General features: G+C 43.7%; 1 protein-coding gene and 1 pseudogene across 5 annotated transcripts in view; one reads left to right on the forward strand and one right to left on the reverse strand.

The window, feature by feature from the left end:
- Cacnb4 (calcium voltage-gated channel auxiliary subunit beta 4) overlaps positions 1-25,117 on the reverse strand; it is a 258,374-nt gene that overhangs the window by 126,907 nt on the left and 106,350 nt on the right. The window contains exons 1-2 of one of the 5 annotated variants that reach the window (XM_006974243.4): positions 12,031-12,387; positions 9,940-10,104 (exon numbers count right to left, since the gene is read on the reverse strand). The exons of 2 other annotated variants lie outside the window; for them this stretch is intronic. In XM_006974243.4, the coding sequence (XP_006974305.1) occupies positions 9,940-9,945 (6 nt within the window). In that variant the 5' untranslated portion in view covers positions 9,946-10,104; positions 12,031-12,387. Of the gene's footprint in view, positions 1-9,939; positions 10,105-10,364; positions 10,515-12,030; positions 12,392-25,117 lie in introns of those variants that run through there. 2 more of the 5 variants (XM_042275289.2, XM_006974242.4) reach the window with 2 other exon arrangements.
- Positions 5,650-6,112, forward strand: LOC102910631 (ubiquitin-ribosomal protein eS31 fusion protein pseudogene; annotated as a pseudogene).

A 25,117-nucleotide genomic window follows, 5' to 3' on the forward strand; every position in this document is an offset into this window, starting at 1 on the left:
GCCTTACAACCGCTTGGAACTTCAATTCCAAGGCATCTGTCACCCTCTGGCCTCCTCGGACACCTGCATGCAAGTGGTTCACATAAACTCATGGAGGCACATAGACATACATGTAAATAAATAAATACATCTTCTTATGAAATACATGCATTGCAGTTTATATAACCATGCTTTTGGTTTTCAGTTCACTAACGATAAAACTTGACCATCAGAGGTATTTTCTTTTTAAAACCCAACGCATGCAAAGCCTCTCCGGCCTGTGCAGTTTTATTCCATATGTGACTCTGCAGTCTCCAAGCACTTCACAAGGGCCCTGTACATCATGATCATTCCAATGTCCTGTATTTCCTGACCTTATCAATTGTTGCCTAATTCCAGTACTGTAGTCGCAATCACATTATCAAATGGGAGATGGCTTGAGAATGTGAAAAATAAGTTATTAATTCCATCACCTGGATCAATAGAGCCATTGAATCAAGTAAGTACCAGGACATTAATATCTGAGGCATCATTTGAAACTGATGGCATCAAGCTATAATAATGATTCCTAGGAAATAGACTAGGGAACCAATATTAACTATTTTAGCATAATACCATAATTCCTTATCATCACAGATGATAAATATTTGCTCTAACTCTCATTTTATTCAAACAAGATTTAAGGGAATATTTCAGAGACTAAGCTCAAGAAAATATTTCCACTTTCATTTCTATGCCTTTAAGCTTGTCATAAAAACACTAAGTACACTGAGTACAGTTACTTTTAAAGGGAGTGAGTGACTGGTTCTTAAAAGGAATCAATGTCTCCTAGAACTTACTGCACTTCTGGGGTTAATTATTGGCTTTAGAACATCTCAAACAATAGTAATAGTGATGAACAGAAGAAAATTTTACAAAGGAATAGAATATTTTTTAAAATACTCTTAGATAGACCTAGCAGTGCACACCTACAATATATAATAGCTAATGCCTATATATACTTATACTACATGTATATACTAATATTATATACCTATATATTAATTAATATACTACATACTTATACATACTATATATTATGGATGAGATCATGTCAATTACAAAACAGTCATTCCAAACATCATGTGTGCCTATACTCAATGTACAGCTTAGGCACCTTCACTGAAAGGAAAGATGACTCAGAGTGCAATTCTCTTTCCTAGATTGTCTGAAAGGCTAGGAGGAACTCACACCTCGGTAGGCTTTTGTTCTTTGTTGTTCCAAGGACTGACCCTCAAGTGTTCCCAGAGCAGACTGCTGAGGGATGGAAGTGTGACCCGGAAAGGGAAGCAAAGGAGCAATAGACAAGGCCCCTTTGTTTCAAGGCCTCTAGAGTTGAAATCTTCGGTAAAACATTTGCCTTCACAAATGTAGTCTTCCACAAAACATGCACCAAACACGTTTGCTTCTTTTAAAGATTCTGAAAAAGCCAAACATCCAGATTTAAAGCCCACACACTGACACCTTATTCAGTGTATTACATAATGCCATGGTAATTGATCATTTCAGAAAGCAAATGGCACACAGTGGCATTTGTATCCCAAAGGAAGAAATGCTTATCCACAAACAGAACATGGTTTTAGAAGCAGAAAAAAAAATCTTAGAAACTATTTAATCAAATTTCTTCATTTTATACGAGGAAAATTGAGGAGTCAGGAGATAAGGTGCCTGTCCCAAGTCACAACTAATAAGAAACCAAGACCTCCAAATCCAAATGCTCTTTCAATGATCCTCTATCACCTCCTTTTCCAAAACAAGATGTGAACTAATTGTAAGATCTCAGGAGAGCAGTGAGTCTTCTCCCTGTCAGTTTCTACTATTGCTCTGCATACGGATCTGCACTACTGCTGACTTTTCTACAGAACACCTTGCACAGAATGTGACATGTGGTAAGGACATGCATACAAACATGGAGTCATGAGAATATAGTCTAGAAGATTTGGGGGAATCACCATAAAAATAATGCAAGAGTTCTAGAAATAAACCTAAGTTCTTGGTAGGAACTTGTGTGGTAAGAGGCATACTTCATTCCCGAAAGCAAAAGCATATTGTGTGTGTGTGTGTGTGTGTGTGTGTGTGTGTGTGTGTGTGTGTGTGTATGATATGCTTCTCTTTGGGGATACATATGATATATATCAATAATTAATATTTATATACTTAAGGGCTTTATACATCTTAAGTAACTCATTTTGGGGAAGAAATCATTTCATTATTGTGTCATTATTGTTGAAGCTACAGAGACAAGGAAGTCAAGACACAGAAAGCTAAGAAACATAGCCAGATGTCTTAATCAAACCCCTCCCCTCAATACCCAGCGGCCTATTTGGAAGAGGGGGCAGAAAGACTATAAGAGCCAGAGGTGGTGGATGTCTCCAAAGAAGCAGCATCTTCCAGACACAACAGGACAGAGACACATATGAGCTCACAAAGCGTGTGGTAATATGCACAAGACCTACACAAGTTCAAACCAGACAAAAATCCCAGCATGGAAAAAGGAAAGTGGACACAAAGTCCCACTCCAAACCAAACGGCAATCTTCAATTGGTATTTGCTGGAAAAGGAAAAAAACATTTTCTTCAGTGCAGTATCACTGCGCGTGTGTGTGTGTGTGTGTGTGTGTGTGTGTGTGTGTGTGTGTGTGTGTGTGGTGGTATTGTGTTCCCCAAAATATTGTGCACCCTAATAAACTTATCTGGGGTCAGAGAACAGACAGCCACTAGATACAAAGGCTAGAAAATGGTGGCACTCACACCTTTAATCCTAGCATTCCAGAGATAGAAATCCCTCTGGATCTCTGTGAGTTCAAGGCCACATTGGAAATAGCCAAGCATGGTGACACACGCTTTTAATCCTAGAAAGCCAGCCTTTAATCCCAGGGAGTGGTGGTAGAAAGTAGAAAGATATATAAGGCGTGAGGACCAGAAACTAGGAGATTTTGGCTGGTTAAGCATTTGGCTGGTTAAGCATTTGGCTGGTTAAGCTTTCAGGCTTTGGAGCAACACAGTTCAGCTGAGATTCATTCTGGATGAGGACTCAGAGGCTTCCAGTCTGAGGAAACAGGACCAGCTGAGGAACTGGTGAGGATGAGATAGCTATGGGTTGTTCTGTCTCTCTGATCTACCAGCATTGACCCTGATAAGTGGCCTCGGGTTTGATTTTATTAATAAGAACTTTTAAGATTCCTGCTACGTGTGTGTGTGTGTGTGTGTGTGTGTGTGTGTGTGTGTGTGTGTGTGTGTGTGTGTGTATTAACCGCCCTCCAGGGCAGGCCCCAGAAGCACTTGACCATCACCAGACAGACTCCATTTTTTTGTGTATGAGCTTTTTGTTTTGTTTTGGTATTTTTTGCTTCAATATAGTTTTGTTTGTTTGGGTTTTTATTTTTTTGAGAGAGAGAAAGAACATGAAGTAGAGAGGCATGGAGGATCTGGGAGGAGTTGGGGGAAGGGAAAGAATATGATTAAAATACAGTATATTAAAAAATAAGGAATAAGAGAGAAAGAGACATACTTAGGGACAGAGCTAAGAAGTGGGGAGCTGGAGGCCATCCCAGGAGCTCTGGAAGTGCGGCTCCCCTTTCAATGACAACATTATTACAGAGTAGCATTGTTATAGAGTAAAAAATTAAAACGCAAACTTTACATTTTCATAGATGACACCTACGTTCAGTATAAAAGTAAAACTTTTTAGTTTTACAAAGAATTAAAAGTACTGAGAAACGCTTTCAGCTACGGTCATGTCATTCACCAAAATTTCCACAAAGCTGATGAGAGCAGCGGTCCTGGGAATCAGGATCGTTCTCCCAGATGATGCTCACGCTGAAGAGAAAGGTGAAAGGTGAGCTTAGGATGTCATAGGAACTGCTAAAAGGCGGAACCAGAGCATCTGCAGTCCACACCACCAGGCTCTCGACTGGGCACTGCCAGTATTCACATGGGGGGAGAGTCTTCATTTCTGTTCTCATGAATGCCAAGGCTAAAAGAAAATCCAAATGCTCTCATTTATTTCACTTACTTTGGCTTTTTAAAGCGTCTCTCTATACCTGTTCAAAACATCCCGCTTTCAGTGTAAACCTTTTTAATATCTCTCCAACGGATTAAAAACAGGACATGTGAAATACTAACAGCGGCAAAGTAGCTAAGTCAATGACTAAAACTGCACACTGTTTTAAAACTTTAAAACTGTTTTTAAAACCAGATAAATGTGGAGGCCGAGCAAGTTCTGGTCTTCTTCGTGCTCACAAACAGCCTTGAGAGCCATCTGGATTACCTCCTTCCTGTAAACCAAGATGTGCTGTCCAAACAGCTGCGGTTTTCCCTGAGCCTCATGCTCTCCACAGTCTTCAAAGGTTCAAAGCCCGGGCTATAAACATGTACAACTCCCTATCTCTGCCATTATTTTATATGGACTATAAACTCTCTCGGCTCTGCCTATTCAGCTGTGGCCTCTAGTGCCCTGTCATTAATACACAAGGCACAAGCCTCCACTACCCAGCTTTGGCAACTGCGGGTTGCAGTGTGGGGCTGTGTAACTAAATGAGCCATCACCCAAAGTCTGGCCAAAGTCTCTGACCACCCATGACCAAAGGCTTCAGGATCTAACATGTAACGGGTGGATGCCGTCTCTGGCAGCACACTCCCCTTTTTGCTGTGCAGCTTGACTGCAGCCTTGCAGGCAGCATTTCACACCCCCATCATGCCGGCCAATGCCAAAGCACCCACCTGAAACACCTCAGCACAGATTCCAGACGACTGCATATTAGAACCTGCAGTGTTTGGGCGGGACATGCAAAGTCCTCTCCTCTGAGAAGAGAAGAGTCGTCTAATTGCAGAAACCAGACTTTCAGTGCTTTTCTAACAGTGTCCCTCAGCATGGAGGTTTTCAATTAGTAGCATAGTGCTAGAATTTTTTTATTGCTATGTGAAGCTGCTAATGGGTTTCATTTTTTTTTTAATTCACATAAATTTTGGCTTGGGAGGAGGGCAGAATTTCCAATAATTTCTGAAATGGTCCTAAATACACTTCTGCCATCTTGTACTATATGTTTATGTGAAGTGGATTCTCGGCACTGGTAACTATAAAATCAAAATACTGGTCAACTCTGAAAATTGTTCAAAATGTTCTCTGTCTTGCAATATCTACTATTCTCCTAAGATTTGTTTTATGTGTATGACTGTTTTGCTTACATGTATATCTCTGCACCACAGGAGTGCCTGGTCCTGTGAAGGCCATGAGAGGGCTTTAGATCCCCTAGAAATTAGAGACAGATGTGAGCCACTATGTGAGTGCTGAAATCATACCCTGGTCCTCTGGAAGAGCAGCAAGTACTTTCAACTGCTGAACCAGCTCTGAACCCAAAAAGTTTGCTAGTTTGCTTGTTTGCTTGCTTCCTTCCTTCACTTTTTATTTGTTTGTTTGTTTGTTCATTTGTTCAATTGTTTGTTTGAAAAAGCTTCTACCTATGTAGCCCTGGCTGTCCTGGAACTTACTATGTAGAAATAGCTGGCCTTGAACTCACAGCCTCTGCCTCCTGAGTGCTGAGATTAAAGGCGTGTGCTATCATGCCCAGCTTAACTGTTTGTATGAAAGTAAACAGCATTCTTATCCACAGTCCTCAATAAAACTGACATTATGGTGCAGATTTTCATAAAGACCCTTATGGGGAAGACCATCACCCTTGAGGTTAAACTTTCAGATGCTGTAGAAAAGGTAAAATCCAAGCTCCAGGTTAAGGAGGGAATTCCTCCTGCTCAGCAAAGGCTTTGCTGGTAAGCAGCTGAAAAATGCCATACTTTGTCTGACTACAACATTCCATGAAAGTCCACCTTTCATTCTATGTTGAGACTTCCTGGTGGTGCCGAGGAAAGGAAGAAGTCTTACAGCATTCCCAAGAAGACTAAGCAGAAGAGAAAGGTTAAGTTGGCTGTGCTGAAATTCTGTTAGGTGGAGAAAAATGCAAAATTAGTTGCCTTTGTGAAGAGTGTCCTGATGAATGTGGTGCTGGAGATTTCATGGCCAGTTACTTTGACAGACATTACTGTGGCAAGTGTAGTCTATCTGACTTAACTTTTTCAACAAACCAGAAGACAGGTGATGAGATGAGCTAACAGAAAGACAGGAACTGAAACAAATTCAAACAAGTGCATTCATCTAATTAGTACGCAAATTTGATTTAGTCTTTAATAGATGGTGAAATTATATGTACACCAGAGGAACTGTTTGAAGACATTCTGAAATTTTTTTTAACATTCTATGTGAATGATTGTGCATTGGTGTGGGCATGTGTTGGGGGGGCGAGGCTTGGACAACTTTATGGGACCATTTCTCTCAATCCACCTTCATGTGGTGTCTGAGGATTGAACTAGATCCTTAGGCTTGTGCACCAAGCATTTTTATCTGCTGAGCCATCTTGCCAGTCCAAAAACCTTTTTGAAAATAAATTTATAATTTATTATCAGTAAATTCTTCACTTGTGTATCTATTTTATGTACTTATATACCTTGGGTTGCATAAAATTTTCCTGTTTGACTATGGGCCATTCTCAGGTGGCTGGTTAAAATGGCTGTTTTCACGGCCCCTGTGGTTGATACAAACATATTAAAAAACACCTAAGTCTGCCTGTTTTTTAAGCAGATTACAGATCTGTAGAGTTCACCGGGCCTAACTTTTAATACCACTGCAGTGATATGTGAGTGAAGTCATGACGTGTACCTGAAAGGACAAGTGGGAGAGACAGGACAGACAGAAAATGATAAGCAGTGCAGCTGTGTCCTCTGGTCCCTTCCGAGGCCTGGCTTCCTGGGGGAAAGGGTGTTAAAGAACAGATGGAGGACAGAATGAACAAGGACCATCAGTAATGAGATCCGATGGGAAAGGTGGACTAGGACGAGGAAGGCTGTACTCCCTTCCCGTTAGGATGGCTTTGCATAGTTCCTGCGGGCTTTCTGCTGAGCACCACACAGGCGACAGTGCCACGCAGTGATGTGGCATCTACTGAGGACAGACAATTGGAGTCACGGGACTATATTCTAAAACTCTGGACTCGATTGTCCTGTAAACATGAAACTCCCCTCTAGGCGCTTCTTTGCCAGGTGATGGACTTTGAGGAAGTAGATGGGTTCTGAGGACTCTAATCTAATTAATGGAGTTACCTCATCATGGATTCATTATATACTGGCATTACCAAGAAGTAGTAAAAAGAAGAAACTCAGACCTACTTGGAGGAAGTAGGTCACAGAAGCCATATCCTGGCCCCTTCCTGTCTTCCTTTTTCTCTGCTTCTTATCTACCATGAGATAGAGGAGTTCCTCTGCCACACATTGCTGCCATGATGATGTTCTACCCAAGCACAAGAGGCCAAGAACCCTCCAAAACCTTGAGCCAAAACAAACTCCTGAGTTGTTTTCACGGGTACTTCAGTCATACAGTGCAAAACTCACTTACCATGACTCGATATACTCTAGAGACAAGAGCTGTAAGGAAAGAATACAGAAGCACCTGGACAAGGGTGACGGTTGAGATTTATACTTCCATCCGTCATCTCAAAGTGGAAAACTAACAAGAAACTAGCAGGTGGGGCGAATTCAGAGGTTCTGGTCAAATGTAAGGAATTCCTCTCTTAGCATCATAACAATTTAATCTGGCAGTCATTTCTATATATACTTTAGAAAGCCATCACTTATAGGAATTTGATGGAAGAAAAGGCTGTGTTCACCATTTACTTCACAGACCCCAGCTTACTACCACAATACCTCAGCTGAGTGAAACACGTGCATTTCTCCGTCAGGTATCTCACACAAACTGCAAGCATTTGAGCTACTTCTGTAGCTAGTGATGCCGAAACCCAGTCCTTAGACTCATTTACAAACCAGTTTTCATACTCTAGAAATGGACAGTGAAGATGTCTCACCCCAGATGGATGCTCTGATGCACCAAAGCATAAAGGCCTTTGGTCTAGTTATTTCCAAGAGAAATCCAAACCTTAGTATCTCTAGAACATTTTTTTGAAGGCCTTTAAATCCATCACCCCTCTGTTTGAAGTTTCTCTCCCTCCCTAAGAAGCACAAGGACATAGCTTCATATATAAAACAACTGCATAGCACCTTTGGAAGCAGCAATCCTTCATTCTGTAGTAGAAGTGTGGCTCTCAACTCTCTTGGGTGTCTTTGTTTCTATGGTAAAAATATGCCACTTAGTATCAGCCATCAGTTAGCAAAGCATGAAGCATACCCATGTCTGGATGAATGTGATGTACAAGACTGCACAGTAAATATGCACATGTGGGTGCACAGACATTTAGACAAACAAACAGTTATACAGCTTATTGAAAACAAGTAGTTTGAAAAATTAAAATAGAACAGTGTAGAGTACATATAGATTTAAATACATTCAAATATAACATATACATTATAATCTGTACAATTTTCTTTGACTTCATCTTTTACAACTATAATCTCTCTAATGGTATCAATAACAATTTTACATCTCCTTTCTGTGATTGAAAATATTTAAAGACTGTGCTTTCCTCCGCAATAAATGCTTTGAATTAAGACCTGATCATCTTTCTCACTGAAAACGACCAAGTTACTCCCTTTCAAATTTAAGCAGCTGGAAATGGAAGAGCTTGGATCCAAGAAACCAGCTATCATGTATAGCTAACCCTGGCTCCACTTTGCAAAATACTCTGAGACTCTATGCTTTCTTAAAAATCATTCAAAAATTCTATACAGTGGTGCAAAGCACTGTCTGCACAGGCTGGTTCCAGTGTTCGCATGATTGATACTTAGTCAGGTGAGGACAAGACAACAGACTAGGACATAACACATAGCTGCAGGTCGAGAACAACCTAGTTACGTGGATGTGCACTGACGGCCGAAAACAGCGTGCAACGGCAAGAAATGACTATCTGAGACTAGTGGGGCTCATGTAACTTCTCTGCTCTCTGACGCCCCTTATTCATCCCTATTTAAAAACTGTTGTTATTTATATAACAAAGCACCAGGACCTGTATTAATGTACACTGGAGCAGTAAAAGTAGGGTGTGGGAAACCCGGACACAGAAGCCAATGACAGCCTGTATACACGGCCCACTGTAAACGGGCTAGTGTCAGCATAGACTCGTCTTGAATGCATACTCTCATATCCATGTTAAAGTGACCCACAGAGTAATGTAGGGCTGTGGGGGAAGCTTGGTGGTAGGGTCCTTGCCAAGCATGCACAAGTCCCTGGTTTTCATCCTCAGAAAAACCAAACATGTGAAGTCATGTGACAGTCTATGTCAAATCTCTGCTCTTAGTAGAGACCGTGCTGGGGCCACTGAATGGGGGTTGTTGTTGTTGTTGTTTTATTTTCTTACAGTTGGGAGTGATCTTGGCCCTTGACTAGCTTCCTGGAACCCAGAGCAGAAGTTAACAGACTTGCCCAAACAGGCTCCTCAGGACTAAGGAATCTGACGTGTCCATACTGAACTATGTTCCAGCATGCTCCTCTGTCCCATCTTATATGCACAGTAGGAGACAGCATCTATAGCCAAAGGAGGATAATCTCCACCTCTGGACCAGATTCTTAAGAAAAACCTCCCACCATGGTGCCAAAACCTCTTGACCATGGGGCTGAGATGCGCTCACAGTGTATATTGATGCTGTATTCTTAGAGTAAAATATCTGTCTCTAGGAAAGATGGTCTGTTACAGATTCCTGGCATGGACACACTAACTATAAGCATGACTGACATGCTGATCTCTGCACACCCCCTCAAGGATCCACAGTAGCGCAGAGTGGCGGGGGCCCCAGAGAAGTGCCCTTCTGAGCTCTTAGTGCCTGTCGGCCCTCGGGTGGTAGCTAGTCCGAGCGAAGCCTTCCACACCTACCAGCAGAACTATTCCACGAGCTCTGCTTTGATCTGGGCAAACCCCACACTTACAGCCATAAATGCATTGGCACTGAGAGGGACTGCTGAGGATGTGGCACCTCCAGGTGTGGCTTTATCTGGCACTCCACCGGCTCAGCTATTTAGGCCTAGTCTTCTCCATTGGCTTGAGGCTCTCTCTGTTCACACCATCTTGGGTAACACATCACATTATTCTTCCTTATAAAAACAAATAAACTCGAATGAGCATTCAGGGTCAGGTCACCCCTCTGAACATCTCCGTCTTCCCCTCTGATTTATGTGCCACGGTTTTTCATCCCACCCCAAAAGCCTCCCGGACTCTCAACTGAGAACTGGCCAGATGCCTTCCTTCATTCCTCAGCCTGTCCACCTTCCTCACGTCTGCAGATGTACACAGTCCCCAGGAGGCTCAGCCTGCTGGCCATCACTGAGTCACCGAAAAGACAGCACCACAGTACCTTGTACTACCCTCCATCAGCTACAGCCACGAGTCAAGCCACTGTGCCCTTCTCTTCCCACCCTGCAGGAAAATCAGCCGTCCTGAAAGGCTGGACCAAAAGGAAAAACAAATGTTTCTGCACTTATACGGCTCCCCTCTGACCCAGTGCGTCTGAAATCTAGACAGTTCTGGAGAACAAGGAGCTGCACACATTAGTTCCTAGGCGACTCTGCTGCTCATAGCAGCTGGTTTCTAAAAGCATTTCTGGAAAAGAGAAAACAAACTCCAATCCACTTCAAAGCAGCACTGCCCAAGTTTAAAAGTATGGTCAAAAAGGAAAACGTACAACTCAAGAAGGCATCGCACGTTGTATAAGTGAGTGTGAGGACAGAGTGTCAGAAATGGTAAGGCCCCCGAGGAACCCAGCTGGGAAGCTGGCGACTAAACTCAGTAGTTGTCTCTTCCATTTCTCAACCCTACCTGCAAGAGCGGGCCCTCCTGACTTCCACCCCCAGGTTACAGACTACCGTCCCTTGCAATAAATTGACAGCCTGGTCATTTTGAAGCACGTTGTGCGAGATGCAGAGAGAGTTCTCAGAAGAAAAAAAAACTAGAGTTAGAGTTTCCACTAACGCAGACAGAAAGGGGAAATGGAAAGCCTTATGAGAACCGAAGGCTGCTGTCTGTCATGGACAGCAGTTGTGATGCATACGTCTACACTGACGTATGCCATAGGGCTCTTTTTTTCTGTTATAATCTGTTTATTGGGTGATTTAGCCAGAGAACCTTATATAACACATTTCAGTTTTGAATGTAACAACATGCATGGCATTGCACTCATATAAAATTCAGACTCCCCACAGCACGTCCCATGGGCCGCCCCTCATCATCCCTCCTTGCAAGGTTTCTATATAAGTGATGCAAAAACAGGTGCCACCCCTGGCAATAGTGGAAAGAAGAATCCAGCCATCGGTTTTAACCTCTCTGCACACTGTACGGCATACTACGCTACAAATGCAGGGACTGAAGAAAATCATTGCATCCTGATTGTAAAACAGCGCAGGGGGGCTGAGCTTCAGGACAGGGGACAGGAGTCCAGTTTTCTAAGACCAAACCCATGTGAGTTCACTTCGGTCTTCCAGGACATAGTACAGGGACACCACCTCCCGCCTCTGCGCTGGAGTACTGTGTGCACGACCCTCGCAGCTGATTTCCTTAACAAAGAAGCAGCAGCAACCGCACTGCCTGTCTGGCCAGTAAGCACATAATAGCACCGCTACAGCGGAGGACCTTCCATTCATTCTAGCTCAACAAACAGTGTTATTATATAATGAATGAGTCTTCCCCGCGAACCCTGCGACTGGGAAAAGCAGCACTTTCTGCATAGTTTAAACCAGTCTTCAAGGGGCAGTTACCCCCTCATGAATCAAACGTGGCCCTGGTCATACAGAAAGCCCAACAGCCTATTCTCGTAGGTGGCTTCGCTATCAAGTTCATTTCCCTCTTGCTTGACAATAAATAATTTCAGTTAGCTGCAAACTACACAGAGAATACCCAGCTGCCAGCAAGCCCCCCGATGCTGTCAGCTTTCAGCTCCATGTTTCCTGCGATGCCTAAGAAACAGGAGGGGGAATGGGAGGAGGAAGAGGAGGGGAGGGGGAACCGGCTATCTATGAAATACTTACAGCCTCCGAGTCTTCAACTCCATGCAGGTACAAATTGTCATACATGGAGGTCTGATAATCCACAGCACCTCTTTTAAGGCAAAAACAATATTGCTGTAGAAACCACAGCTAGAGCTAAAAAAGAAAAGGCCTCTTTGGAAGAACTGCGCCTGCCTTATCAATTCCTGTGAATTTACCAGGCAGGATGCTATTCATTCACATCACACAGGGTGAGGTTATCCCCAGAGGCAGTCCAGACCTGGCATTTTATCTGCCTCCCCAATACAGAGCATAAAAAGCAAAAGCCTTCCTCAACCACAGACTGGCGACAGAGCTAGGAAAGCGGCCTCTGATTGGCTCGGCTTCCCTGCTTCAGTCAGCTGAAGAGCGTTCCCTGGGAGAGTGGAGGGTGACTCTGAGCATCCTATCCAGCACAGAGATGCTTCCTGTTTCGCCCGTATCGCTAGTTCTACAGCGAACGCTTAGCAATATGGAAAAGGCTGTGTGAATGTTTAGAAAGGAGGCTATTAGATACTCAGAATGCAGCCACTCACCCTCTTGATTCAATGGGAGGAGGGAGCCGAGCAGAGATTTTATTTTTGACTATTCCTAAAGACACGCATGCAGACACCAATCTCTACCCAACACCTGTACTTTACAGAGGTGATTTAAGTTACAAGGACACGAAGTCACACAAGTCACACAGAAAATCTGAATCTCAGTGAAAGTAAGTGGACAGAATACAAATGGAAAGATGTGCGGCATTTCTACAGGAAAAGTTTTCAATATTTTCACCAATGTCTCTCTCTGTCTTATTGGCAAGATAACACCCCTCTGTCACTAGTGGAGTCTGGAGAGGAAGCCAAAAACCTCCCGACTTTTAGGTGCAAAATTGAACATTCTTTTAATTCAATTTGTTTAATGCTCGTCTTTAAGTGACGACTAAGTTTTTGCTAGAACTCTTCATCTGTTTCCTGTACCTAAACCTTCAACAGTCCAGAACAGCATTGATCATTCCCCACAACTCACACAGGAACGTCCAACTCCCTCCCCCTGCTCCCACACCATCCTCACACTGGCCTAGGACAAACTCTATAATGGGGTCACCTGGGATGGAGTTTCCCCCACTTAATTATGGCTGTCTGCTCACCAGTGATGGATTGCAAACCTGAACCAGGGAAATCTACAGCTCCCTCCAAAAAGAACCCAGTTAAATTTGGAAAGAAACTAGTGAGGGGTAAACAACATCATCTAGAGAAGCTATGCTGGAGTAAGAAGTCACCCAGACACTCCGCATCAGCTTGGCCACTAACTTGCCAGCTGACCAGGGTCAGTCAGTCATCGCCTCTGTGGGCTTTAGTTTCTTCAGCTGGGGCACTGAGGAAAGAAGGAACTCAGAGAAAGGACTTTGCAGATCTAAAGTGCAACATAAACACTTACCAGTGACAACCCTGCTTTGTCAGCCAGAAGGCATTGGCTGCATTTCATGGGAGCTCAGCAAGGAGTCACTGGCCCAGACCTGGGAAAGGAGGTCAGTCTCCCAGCCAGTGTCTCTGAAAAGCCTAAGACCAGAGCAACACACTGAGTCATCCAAAGTCACCCAAGAGCTACCAGAGCTCAGGATAGCACACCCATCCTTCCAGGTCTGTGATGACCCAGCCATTAATGGCTTTCAGCCACACATGGACATCTCAATACCTAATCACTTTCAAATCTAAAAGATGGCAAGGCGACCTGGGTCCTCCAGACTCCCTAGATGGCAAGTTCACACGGGATGTTGTTGGCTTTGAGTCTGTGCCTACCCAGAAGACAGCAGGTAGGTGTGCTCCACAGAGTCTACACAGAGACTCCTGAGCTGGCTCCACCTGCTGACCACTGTGTGCTGGTGCAGAACGCTGGCCAGTGGACCACCCAGCTCTCCAGAGCCCCAGACTGCCAGAGGACCGGGTTGGAGGAATTCTAAGCTCAAATCCGTGTGTCAGATTTGGTTGTATTTTAGTATAGTATTATGAATTCTTTGATAATTTCATACAATGTATTTTCATCATTCACCTCCAACTCCTCCATCCACCCAGATCCAACTCTCACCTCCCCCTAACTTTAGATTGTTGTTTTAATGAGCTTTTCCACTTCTGCCATATAATGTTTTAGCCAGAACATACAGAAAGCCAAGGCAAGGTTTTTTGTTTTTTTTTTTTTATTTCTCCTCCTCAAATTCTCCAAGAATAGTTCCTTACTTTACTACTTCCCCCGAGAGTATAGCTATTTCCTGATTATTGTTAAAGAAGAATCAATGAAAGGGAGTGAAAAGAGGCTGTCTACTTTCAGCCTCGACCAAAATGGGTGAAACACTCCCTGCTGGGAAACTGCAAGGCTCAACTGCTCCCCCACATCTGGCTGCCTCATGCATGCACTACCTACTAATGCTGATGCAAAGCCCAAAAGGCAGGTTGTAAAGAGCAGGGCCTGCATCCCGAGGCACTCCCGCGGCTGTCTACCATCTGACTCGGGGTGGGCTTGTCAGTACGGAGCCCCAAGTCAAGCACAGCCTCTACATTACTCCTTCCGGCCCCACACCCAGCTCAGGAAGGACAAGGGCAGATGTGTAGCAGGACCAGGCTGCCTCTGCCTGCTTCCCATGAATCAGAGACAAACGCAGCAGCGGACTCGGAATCACAAGCCAATAAGGGAGCCCAGAAGCCATCCAATCAAGGCATGCTTCCCACCCAGGAAGGGTAATTTGCTTTCCTCGAAGCCTGTGTTCTATATATCTCTTCTTGCCTTGTATTATATGTAACTTAGAGTGTTTTCTCTTCTTTCCCTGGCCCTGTGCCCACCGATGGCATAACCAGTCTGCCTCCCGGCCCCTCCATCCTTGCCCCTCCCCTCTGTCCTCTTCTTTCTTCGGTTACACAGGGTCTCACGTTGTTGCCGAGCTAGCCTCAAACTCGGGGTCTCCCTACCCCCACCTCCTGAGTTCCGGGATTTGAGGCCCACCCGATCACAGTCAATTCTCCTCTCCTCCTCCTGCTCTCCTCTGTGCTCTCCTGTGTGTAATGTGGTATATGAGTGTGTGTGCACATGTGTGTGCACATGGAGGCCAAAGGTTAATATTAGTTATCTTCCTCAGCTGTCCACCTTTATCTTTTGAAGAAAGTATGTCTCACTAGACCTAGAACTCGCCAACTTGGCAGGCCTGACTGGCAGCAAACTTCAGGGACCTACTCTCTCCCCTGCCTCCCAGTCCTGGGGTTACAGATATACATGGTATCTTTCACATGGATGCTAAGGACCTGAATTTGGGATTTTGTGCTTATGTAGAAGAAAAAAGTCATCTCCCCAGCCCCCAACTCACTTCAAGATGAAGCTTTCAAGATAGTGAGAGGCAGGGAGCATGTTCCCAAGAGTTATCGGTGAAGTAGAAAAAGGTCACCATGGTGGTGGGGGCCGGGGCAGAATCCTGTGCTTTCCTACCTTCTCCTTTGTGAAAAGGATCTAATCAAAAGCCATTTAGGGGCCAGTGAGGTGGTGCAGAGGGTAAAGGTGCCTGCACTACACACTGAAAAACCTAGGTTCAATCCTCAGGTAAAGTGGGCAGGAGAAAACTAATTTCCACAAAGGGTCCTCTGACCTAGACATGCATGTGTGCCTCCACACACACACACACAATAATAAAAACTAAATTTGAAAAGACATTTGGGCACCCATAGGCTGAGAGCTACAAACTGAACAACAGACTGGGAAGTCTGCCCCCTTCAGGATTGGAACCTGTCCAACCTACAAATCACCCAAGGTCTCAACCCAGTGTTTGGGTAGATCCCATAGTGCAGAAAAACCTTGGTGAGGAACTTGGTTCTGGGCACCCCCAAAGGAACCCAGGCATCAACAGAAAAAAAGAACTTAGAACTGTAGACAGGAACTGACCAGCTTTGTCCCCAAAATGCTGTCTTCCTGGACTTAGAAGTTCCGAAAGTTCTCGAAGCTTCCTGTTTCACACCATCTCAAGGCCCCAGCTTTTGATGAAGGAGTGCAGTGAGTCTATCAGGTTCAAGTTCCAAGAGCTAAATTTCAAGGGTACCCCCCCCCAAAGCAAGACGTGCAAAAAAATCAAGGATGGGACCCTCATGCTCTTACCCATGAGTTTCCCAGGCTGAAAGGATGACAGAACCACTCCTCCTGGTTTCCTACCTCCAACTAAACTGGGATCACTGGGAAGCCCGGAGGTCAGTCTTGCACTGGTATTTCAGTACCACACCTGCCTCTTACAACTGGCTGCCACAGTGTGAGGGTGCTTTCCCGACCAGGTTTCACCAACACACTGCCTTTTACCTCTATACACACACACACACACACACACACACACACACACACACACACACACACACACAAAGTGGCTCACTCAGAAGATTCTACACAAAGGCATCGCCCGTATGCGTCCATGTCTACAAATCCTACATGGTTCTGGCAGAGCTTCATCTTGGTATTTGGCAAATGCCTCAACTGATTCGGTGAGATGAGGAAATGGCAGGGCCCTTACCAAGGCACCTGGTATGGTAAGACATCATTTTTTCCATTTAGTCTTTCTTAGCTTCAGACATAGTGATCTATGAGAAGTTACTTTTCTTTATTAAGTGCTAAGCCCTGTGGTTCAGTAAACCCACGGGTTTGTCAGGAGAACAAGTATTTTTGCCTTCTGTTTGTTTGGTAAGGGTGGTAGAGAGGGACAGAAAAGGTGAGTGTAAGGTGTTGTGCTATGAGTTGTGAGTAGCCATGAACAAGACATTTGGAAGTTTTAGAAGCAAAAGGAACTGATATTTTTTTTTTCAGCCAGATTTCTCTGAAATTTAACTCTTCTAGGCCAATGTGATTATATATTCTATGGCAGGACTCTTCGAGGTCCAGAAAGAGGCCGAGGAATAATGTTTGGACTCAGCAAACCCAGCCTTCCTGTTGGCTCCACGGACTGGAACAGAAGCTCAAGGTCTTTGGCACTTTAGCCCTGGGAATTATACTGCTATTTCGTCAGTGTGCATGCCCTGCTGGCTGATTTTCTCCTCTTCTCTGCAAGCACTCAAGCACGCCTTTGCCTCTGGAACTATGTGTGGCATCGCAAGTGTTAATATCACAGCTTTGCTGCATCCCCGACTCCCTCAGACAGGTGCGGCAACGTGGCAGAAAGGAGAGCAAGAGGAAAACAAAATTCAAAACCAACGACCACAGACCTCAGATTCCGCGTCTAGTAATATTTTGCTATAAGTCTTCTGAGTTTGTCTTCAGCCTCACTACCCAGGCACGTCCTGGAATCCCTCTGGGCCTCGTCTGCAACTGCAAGGTACCAAATGAGCCCTAGAACTAATGAGCTAATATGTGAACAGCACAGAGGAGGTGAAGTGGACCCACTGGCTTTTGTTTACAGGAGGTAGAAGCAGGGCTGTGAAGACTACCACCTGGAAGGCCCATACAGTGCATTGTGGGTAAAGGCAGCCCTTGGGCCACGCCCCCGCATTGGGTGTGTCAGTACTTGCCACTGTGTAAGAGGAACACCATGGAGCTGGGAGGCCATGAGGAAGGACACTAGAGTCAGGCTGCCTGCATATCTAACCGGGGGCCTCATCCCAACTGGGCAACGCTGAGCTACTTTGACTTTCTGTACCTCGATTTTCTCACTTACAGAATACAGATCAGACCAAGGTTCTCGTGCAGATCAGAGTATACAATGCTCAGAAGGATGTCAAGCACAGCCTTGGTGCTCCACATGCATTGGGCGGCGGCTGCTGTGACTAATAAGTATCACTCTCAGCCCGGGCTCTGACATTAGCTCATACAACCCTTTGCCTCTGGGGTAGATTTCCTAATATTTGCACTTGATACAGGGCCTGATCCTGTCAATCCCCACTTAGGTCCCTGGGCTCAGTCACCAAAGCTGAGACTAGCATGCTGCCTCCTGTTGCCCTACTTAACTTCATGCCAGCTCCTTCCGGCTGCCTACCTGCTTTATCTGGCCTGGCTGACTGCTCCTTATGCTAATGTTGGCATGCTCGCAGGAGCTCCTCTACCTCCCAACATTCTCTCTGTGCCTCCGGTGTGCCCTCCTGCTCTCATGTTAATCTCTCCAATTGCTTGGCTTGTTACCTCCACACCCCACCCCGTTGCCCAAAAACACCACCCTCAGGAAAGCCCTGCAACAAACGCCACTGGCAGTCATGTCAAGGGGCCAAGAGGAGAGTGGGAAGGGCAGATGGATACAGAGAGGTCGCGATAAAGAGGCAGACACTGAAACCTCCTAGACACCCCCGGTAAGAATGGATATGTGGACCAGCTCCCCTCTTCCCTGTCACGTTTGATGGCTTCAGGAGAAAAATACTTCATAATTCATAAAAGAGTGAGTGAAGGCAAGGTATATATAAAAAAAAAATACCTGTGGCCTACTCAACTTGCCAGAAAATGACAGACTCCTCTCTGATTGACATATTACTCAGAATCTCTCACCTTCTCAAATTTCTGCTAGGAAAAAAAAAAAATTCAACCTCTTGGCAAAAACATTCCATAATGCCACAATTTTCATGAATGCTACATCCATTTATTTTCCAAAATAAACCTAGCCGATTAGCCCACTGGTCTCCTCCCTATTTCCTACCCATTGTCTAGGCACCGTAACTAGCACCCCGGTTCCAGCTTTCAGCTGGCAGTCACTGACTGCTCCTCACAACCACAGTAAAGACTGGGACGCTAAGATCAAGACATGTCTATGCCCCACCCCCTGCACCCCTGCAAAGCCACCTGGGGGATGACAGCTATCCTGGATATACTGAAGCAAGACCTGGACCACAGAGATGGCTGCAACCAACGCTCTTGCCTTTCCAGAAACACTGATGAGAAACGGGAAGTCATTTGATTCCTTTATCTGCAAAGATTCAGCAGGAGTGGGAGGCAGGAAGGGAGCAGCCCTGCTCCCTCAGCAAAGCAGAAATGAATCAGCTCCCAAAGTACTACTTGGGGTGTTGCCGAACCCCTTCCACCAACACGGGGCTCCTTTGACCGCAGGATTCTAGGTCTGTTAAGGAGGATAAATGGTTTTGGTTTGGGTTGGGCTTTAATGTGAAATTTTCTGTTTTGTTATATCCCTAAAAGTAATAACAAAAAATTAAACAAATAAAATCAGATTTTATGGCTCCTATTAAAAATCTTCTAATGCCTTCTCACCATTTTGGAATAAAGACCCAAATCCTGAAAATGGGCTAGCATGGTCCCTGCATTTCTCCCTTTGGAGTCCTCATTCTGCACTCTCTCTCTCCTGGGCACCAACCCAGCATCCTTGGACACACCAATTTCTATCATCAGCAAGCAGCCTTGTCTATCCTGACCTCTTACTCTGAACTCTACTTCCTCCCACAAGCACACAGGGTAAGAATGATGAGTAACGTCTGTAACTTGAATGTGAGTTCCATGGTGTTTTAGTCAGTGTTTTATTGCTGGGAAGAGACACTATGACCACGACAACTATTAGGAAGAAAAGCATTTAATTGGGGCTTGCTTACAGTTCCAGAGGTTTAGTCCATTATCATCATTGTAAAGAGCATGGTAGCATTCAGGCAGCCATGATGCTAGAAAAGGAGTTGAGAGTTCTATGTCTGGATCCACAGGCAACAGGAAGCGAGAACCACTGGGCCTTGCTTGGGCTTCGAAACCCCAAAGCCCACCCCTAGTGACACACTTCCTCCAACAAGGCCACACCTCCTAATCCCTCCAAAGTAGTGCCACTCCCTGAGAACTAAGCATTCAAACACATGAACCTATGGGGATCATTCTTTTTTTTTTTTTTTTTTTTTTTTTTTTTTTTTTGGTTTTTTGAGACAGGGTTTCTCTGTGTAGCTTTGCGCCTTTCCTGGAACTCACTTGGTAGCCCAGGCTGGCCTCGAACTCACAAAGATCCGCCTGCCTCTGCCTCCCGAGTGCTGGGATTAAAGGCGTGTGCCACCACCGCCTGGACATTCTTTTTTTTTTTTTAATTAATTAACTAAATGTTTGTTTGTTTGTTTGTTTGTTTGTTTTACATCCTGGCCACAGTTTCCCCTCCCTCCTCTCCTCCAGGTCCCACCCCCTAGCCCCACCCTCATCCCACTCTGTTCCCACCACCACGTATGGGAAGAGAGACTGTAGCATTTTAATCATCATCATAGTCCCAGTGCCTAGCATAGCACCTTGTACATGGTCGGTTTTCTAAAAATCTAATAGCTCATGATTGCCTTGAATCCTTGGCCTCATCTGTACCTTGGCTGCCAAAATAGTGCAGTGACCAACAGAAAAAGTTCACACAGTAAAATGTGGGCAGTTTGCTTTGATTTGGGGTTTTGATTTCTTGGTGTGTTTTTTAGCTAAGGAAATTTGAACCATGAGTATCTCTCACCAAATCACCTTTACACTCTAGCTGCGAGGCAGGGGATCTGCTCAGATCCAAATGTTTATAAATCAAATAATGTATGTTTGGCATTGGTGTGCTTTGTTTCATAGAAAGAATGACTGTCAATGGAAAGTGTTTGGGGGAGGGTTACTGCTTCTTGGTTGGGCAGTCGGTTGACAGAGACAAGATCTCAGACGAGAGCTCATCAACTTCCATGTTTCTATGCTTGGCAGCCAGTGGATGTTCCCTCTGTCTGGAAGGCTAACCCTCCACTCTTCCAACCTAGCCCCTGGCCCTTTCTATTTGGTGAACGTATTCCTTCCCTATGGTCCAATGTAAATGTCACAAAGACCTTCTCTCACAATTAGATAGTACTTCTATACCACCACAACCCTCTACTGAACCCTGACACCCTTTCTTCCTCCATAATCCATGCAGCCTCATCTAGTAGAGACTATGCAGTAAGTAAAAAGAGAAGTAGATAAGCTAGGAATTCGTAGGTCAATTTCAGGGCTACTCAGCATTAGAAAACTAATCGTAAGCTGGGAACTTAGCTCTGGGCTGGGCTTGCATGAGTATGGGAGCTCTTCTTGAGTAGACTAGATGTGCAGATGGGCTACTTGTGTGCAGCTTTAGGCACCTGGTATGCTAAAACACCAATGAGAAACAAGAAGATATATCTAAGTCTCAAATACTGAGCATTCTAGACCCTTCCTGAAATGGACCTAGCTCTTTAAAGTACTGCTAGACACCAATCGGAGCATCCCAGGCAGCTGATCAGTCTTAGTCTTCGGGCTAACTGGACTCAGTGGCTGCCCCTCTCTGGGGTGTCAGGAGAGAAGAGAGGTTTGGGCACACTGCTGGGCTCTGACCTCTAGGATTGTCTGTGGCAAAGATGACTAAGAGCCCGAGCAGTTCTTTTCCATTTCTTCCACATTACAATAAACCTAAGTCCACGTTCAAGCACATGGTTCTCCAAGTAAAATCCCAACTGCCTTCCACTGCCTGTGCCGCACCAGACATTGACTGTGTTCTAACCACAAGACTGGGAACACAAGCCACACACACAATGTGCACACCACATCCCAAAGAGGATAATGGCGGCAACACATACCCTTTTGCCCGTTCCTTTAGATATGGTGTTGATGAACTGGTCCATGGAGGACCTCACACTAATCATGAAGAGTTAACAGGATAAAGAAACTTCTACATTATTAAGTGAGAGATATTTTCATTATATCAGGATAAATTCTGGGAGGGTAGGGGATTTTTTGATTGTAGCAACTCAGTTTAACGAAACCAGCCATAAAAACATCCAAAACACATAGGTTGATTAAACAAGAACAAAGGCAATCATAAAAACAGGCCCACAAGACTAATACTGGACTTGGAGAAAGGTAACTCACTAGGTTATGTCATATCCTCTAAATTTTCTTTCACACAATGCTAAAAACATCCCAAAGATGGTCATCAACAGCAAATCTCCAACTGCTCTCCAATCCACATCAGAAAGAGTGCTGAGCCTATGTATTTTCTAAAACAAAAACAAAATGCTGTAAGCTATACATACATACAGAGAGAGAGAGAGACAGAGAGACAGAGACAGGAGAGAGACAAAGAGAAGACAGAGACAAAGAGAGGAGAGAGGAGAGGAGGGAGACAGAAAGATGGAGAGAGATAGACACACACAGAGAGAGAATTTTATAAAGCTCAAATAAATTCAAAGAAGAGCTTCAGCCGGAGCTCTTTAGTAGGTCTCTATATAGAGAGACAGTGACCACCTTTTAGCAAAGCCCTTGAGGGCTTGCTCAGGGAGATCTGGGTTTTCAGTATCACGTCTGTTAATTCTCAGTTTGCTTGGTCATTTCCTCTCCAGTACTAGATGGAACATTTGTTGGAGCATGGAGTCCAAACTTTCCTCAAGAGACACAAATGAAAGCAAACTGAATTACTCAATCTAAATTCCAAATCTCAGAAGTGATTCTCACATCAAATATTCAAGAAAAATAACAATAATCTCCATAGAAAACAGTACGAGTTGGAGAAGAAATAACAATTAAGACACAGTTATACTGAAAGAAAATAAATGAGAGTAGACAACATGGCCCAGTAATCCCTTATATGAGGAGGTATGTCTCACAAGCCCTAATAAACTACAGGCCTTAGTAACACACATGCTCACACATGCCTTTACAAAATTATTTGGCACTGCATTAAAACAGAAAATGAATTTTCACATGTTTAAAAAGGGCAGGCATAATAATTTAAAATAACCATATCCAAATAAATATTTACCTATTCCATGCCTTACAGAAGCTTGGGCTCACTGGATGAATTCTGAATTCTGTGTGGGAGGGAAAGCTATAAATACTATTTGACCCTCTGATCTATTATGCCTCAGAAATCTATTTTCTTATAAACTGGGAGAGGCAACCATATCACAATTTTCAAAACTGGTAGTTTAAACAAATTATTCTAATAGTTCCTTTTAGTTACCTTTTCAACATCAAATTAGGTTTAAATAAATAGGCAACATCACCATGTAGCTAAGTGGAAATCGGTAGAGAAGCTGTGCCCAATCATAACGTTCCCTGTGGCTCTCTGACCTGCAGCTTCCATGAGCACAGAATGGCAGCATCAACATGCTTTGAGTGTCAGTATGTAGAGCAAGACACTAACACACACTAATTATTCCAGAAAGTTCAATAACACATTGGTGGGGTTCTCAGAGTGCTAACAGCTGGCATGAGAATAGGAATGTTGTTGGTAAATGTTCAGATTTTCATTGCTTAATGAGAAATTACAAGTGTTTCTCAACTGGTTCCCTTCAAAGCTCTCCACTAAAGTCTTAAATTGAAGGACAGTGTCAGGCAGATGGCCCACGGGGCATCTTACATGAATAGGAAGTCATTAACCAACACAGCAACTTTAAAATCATTATCCTACCCCCAATTAAATGAGCCAGCTATTAAAACCTGAGGCTCAGAAGGAGAAGCGAGGAGCACACTAACTTCCTATCCAGCAGTCTTACTCCCCTTTTCCCATCAGCTGCGTTCATATGCCCTCTAGCTGATCAACACAAGGTATCAGAAATCATGGAGCACTTCCTGCCATCACACAACCTGACTCTGTAAGAGAGTAAGCCCCATGCGGTAGCTCAATGCCAGCACTCAGAAGGCTGAGGCCAGTCTTGGCTACACAGTCAGTTGGGGGTTAGCCTGGGCTACATGAGACACTGTCACAAAAATGAAATAAAAATTAAAACTTTTTCCCTATGTATTTATCTGCCTCATGCCACGTCCTCCACATGTCTGTTACCCATGTTCCATTTCGCCTTCCTTGCTACCTGTGACTCCAAGCAGTGTAAGCTCTTCTCGGGCCAACGGAAACTCTCCCCACATCTTCTCCGCGTAGGCTGACTCCACATGATGAGTCTCCAATGGCCAACTCTTGCAGAAAATATTTGCCTTTAAAGCACTGACTGGATGTTTCCTTTTAATTATAAAAGTAAAATATGTTTTTGAAGAGGTATTATTGAAAAACCTGAGAGAGGCAAGAATGAAATCTGTAGTCTTATTACTGAGAGATGATTATTGTTATTTTGGTATTTTTTTCCATTTCTGTATGCATTTTTGTTTTACATTTAGAATGTGCTCTGTGTAAACTTTCATATTCTCTCAATAGCAACATTAGCATATCCTCATGTTATTAAAACCTCCTAATAAACATCATGTATCAAAATTCTATAACATATCATATATGGCATGCTGTGCTGTTCCATTGTTTTAAATATAAAAATGTTGGAATTAGACTAGTCTGCAATTCAGATAATTGTCCTGGGCCATATTCCCAGATATTCTTTGGCCAAAGAGTAGGAGCATTTTAAGCCTCTTGGTCACACTGCCAAATTCTGTATGCAAAAATGGTACCAATTTACAGAACTATTAGCTCAATGTGAAGGTCTACGCATAGCCCTATAACCAGCAATATGATGAGTGGAGGGTACAGGTCTAATTTTTTTAATCTTAAAATTACAACTACTTTTGCATTATATTTGACATTTTTTATTGAGTAAATTTGTTTTTTAGGGTCTAATTTTTAAACTGTTGACTTGCTATGTAATAAATCTCATGCTACGGTAGTTCTCATTTTCATTCTTGCTAATGAATAAACAAATGTGAATATACACAATATTTTTGTAAGTATGGCTAACTTAGTTTCTCTGAGTGAGGAATTTCCATATCTACATACTAGAGACTTCAATCGCTTTCTAGAAACCTATAGAAACAGCATTTCAGGGCCAACAGACATGACAGATTAGAGTTGCTTATAGGGATATTTAAAACTCTACTTGCACTCCAGAAACTCAAAAATACTAAAAGCTGTATAACCCATATTTTTCTGAAGTAAAAAAAAAAAAAAAAAAAAAAAAAAAAAAAAAAAAGCTACTCTACTAGACATGTACTGAGAAGCCACTGGATTTCAATTATACTAGCTAGATATCACACTCATTGAATGAATGGGCATGCAACTGTCAACATATAAACAACATTTTTTTTCTTCCCAAAAGTATAATTTTGCTCCACAGTTCTGCCCTTACATCCATGAAGAACTTGTTCATCCTGTGAGGTCGCCTTTACCAGGGTGATAGAATCTTGATCAAGGCTGTTAGTCTCATTTCTAAGAATGTTCTTCCTTTACAGGAAA

Source organism: Peromyscus maniculatus, chromosome 4 (assembly GCF_049852395.1).
Source record: "Peromyscus maniculatus bairdii isolate BWxNUB_F1_BW_parent chromosome 4, HU_Pman_BW_mat_3.1, whole genome shotgun sequence".
NCBI lineage: Eukaryota > Metazoa > Chordata > Mammalia > Rodentia > Cricetidae > Peromyscus > Peromyscus maniculatus.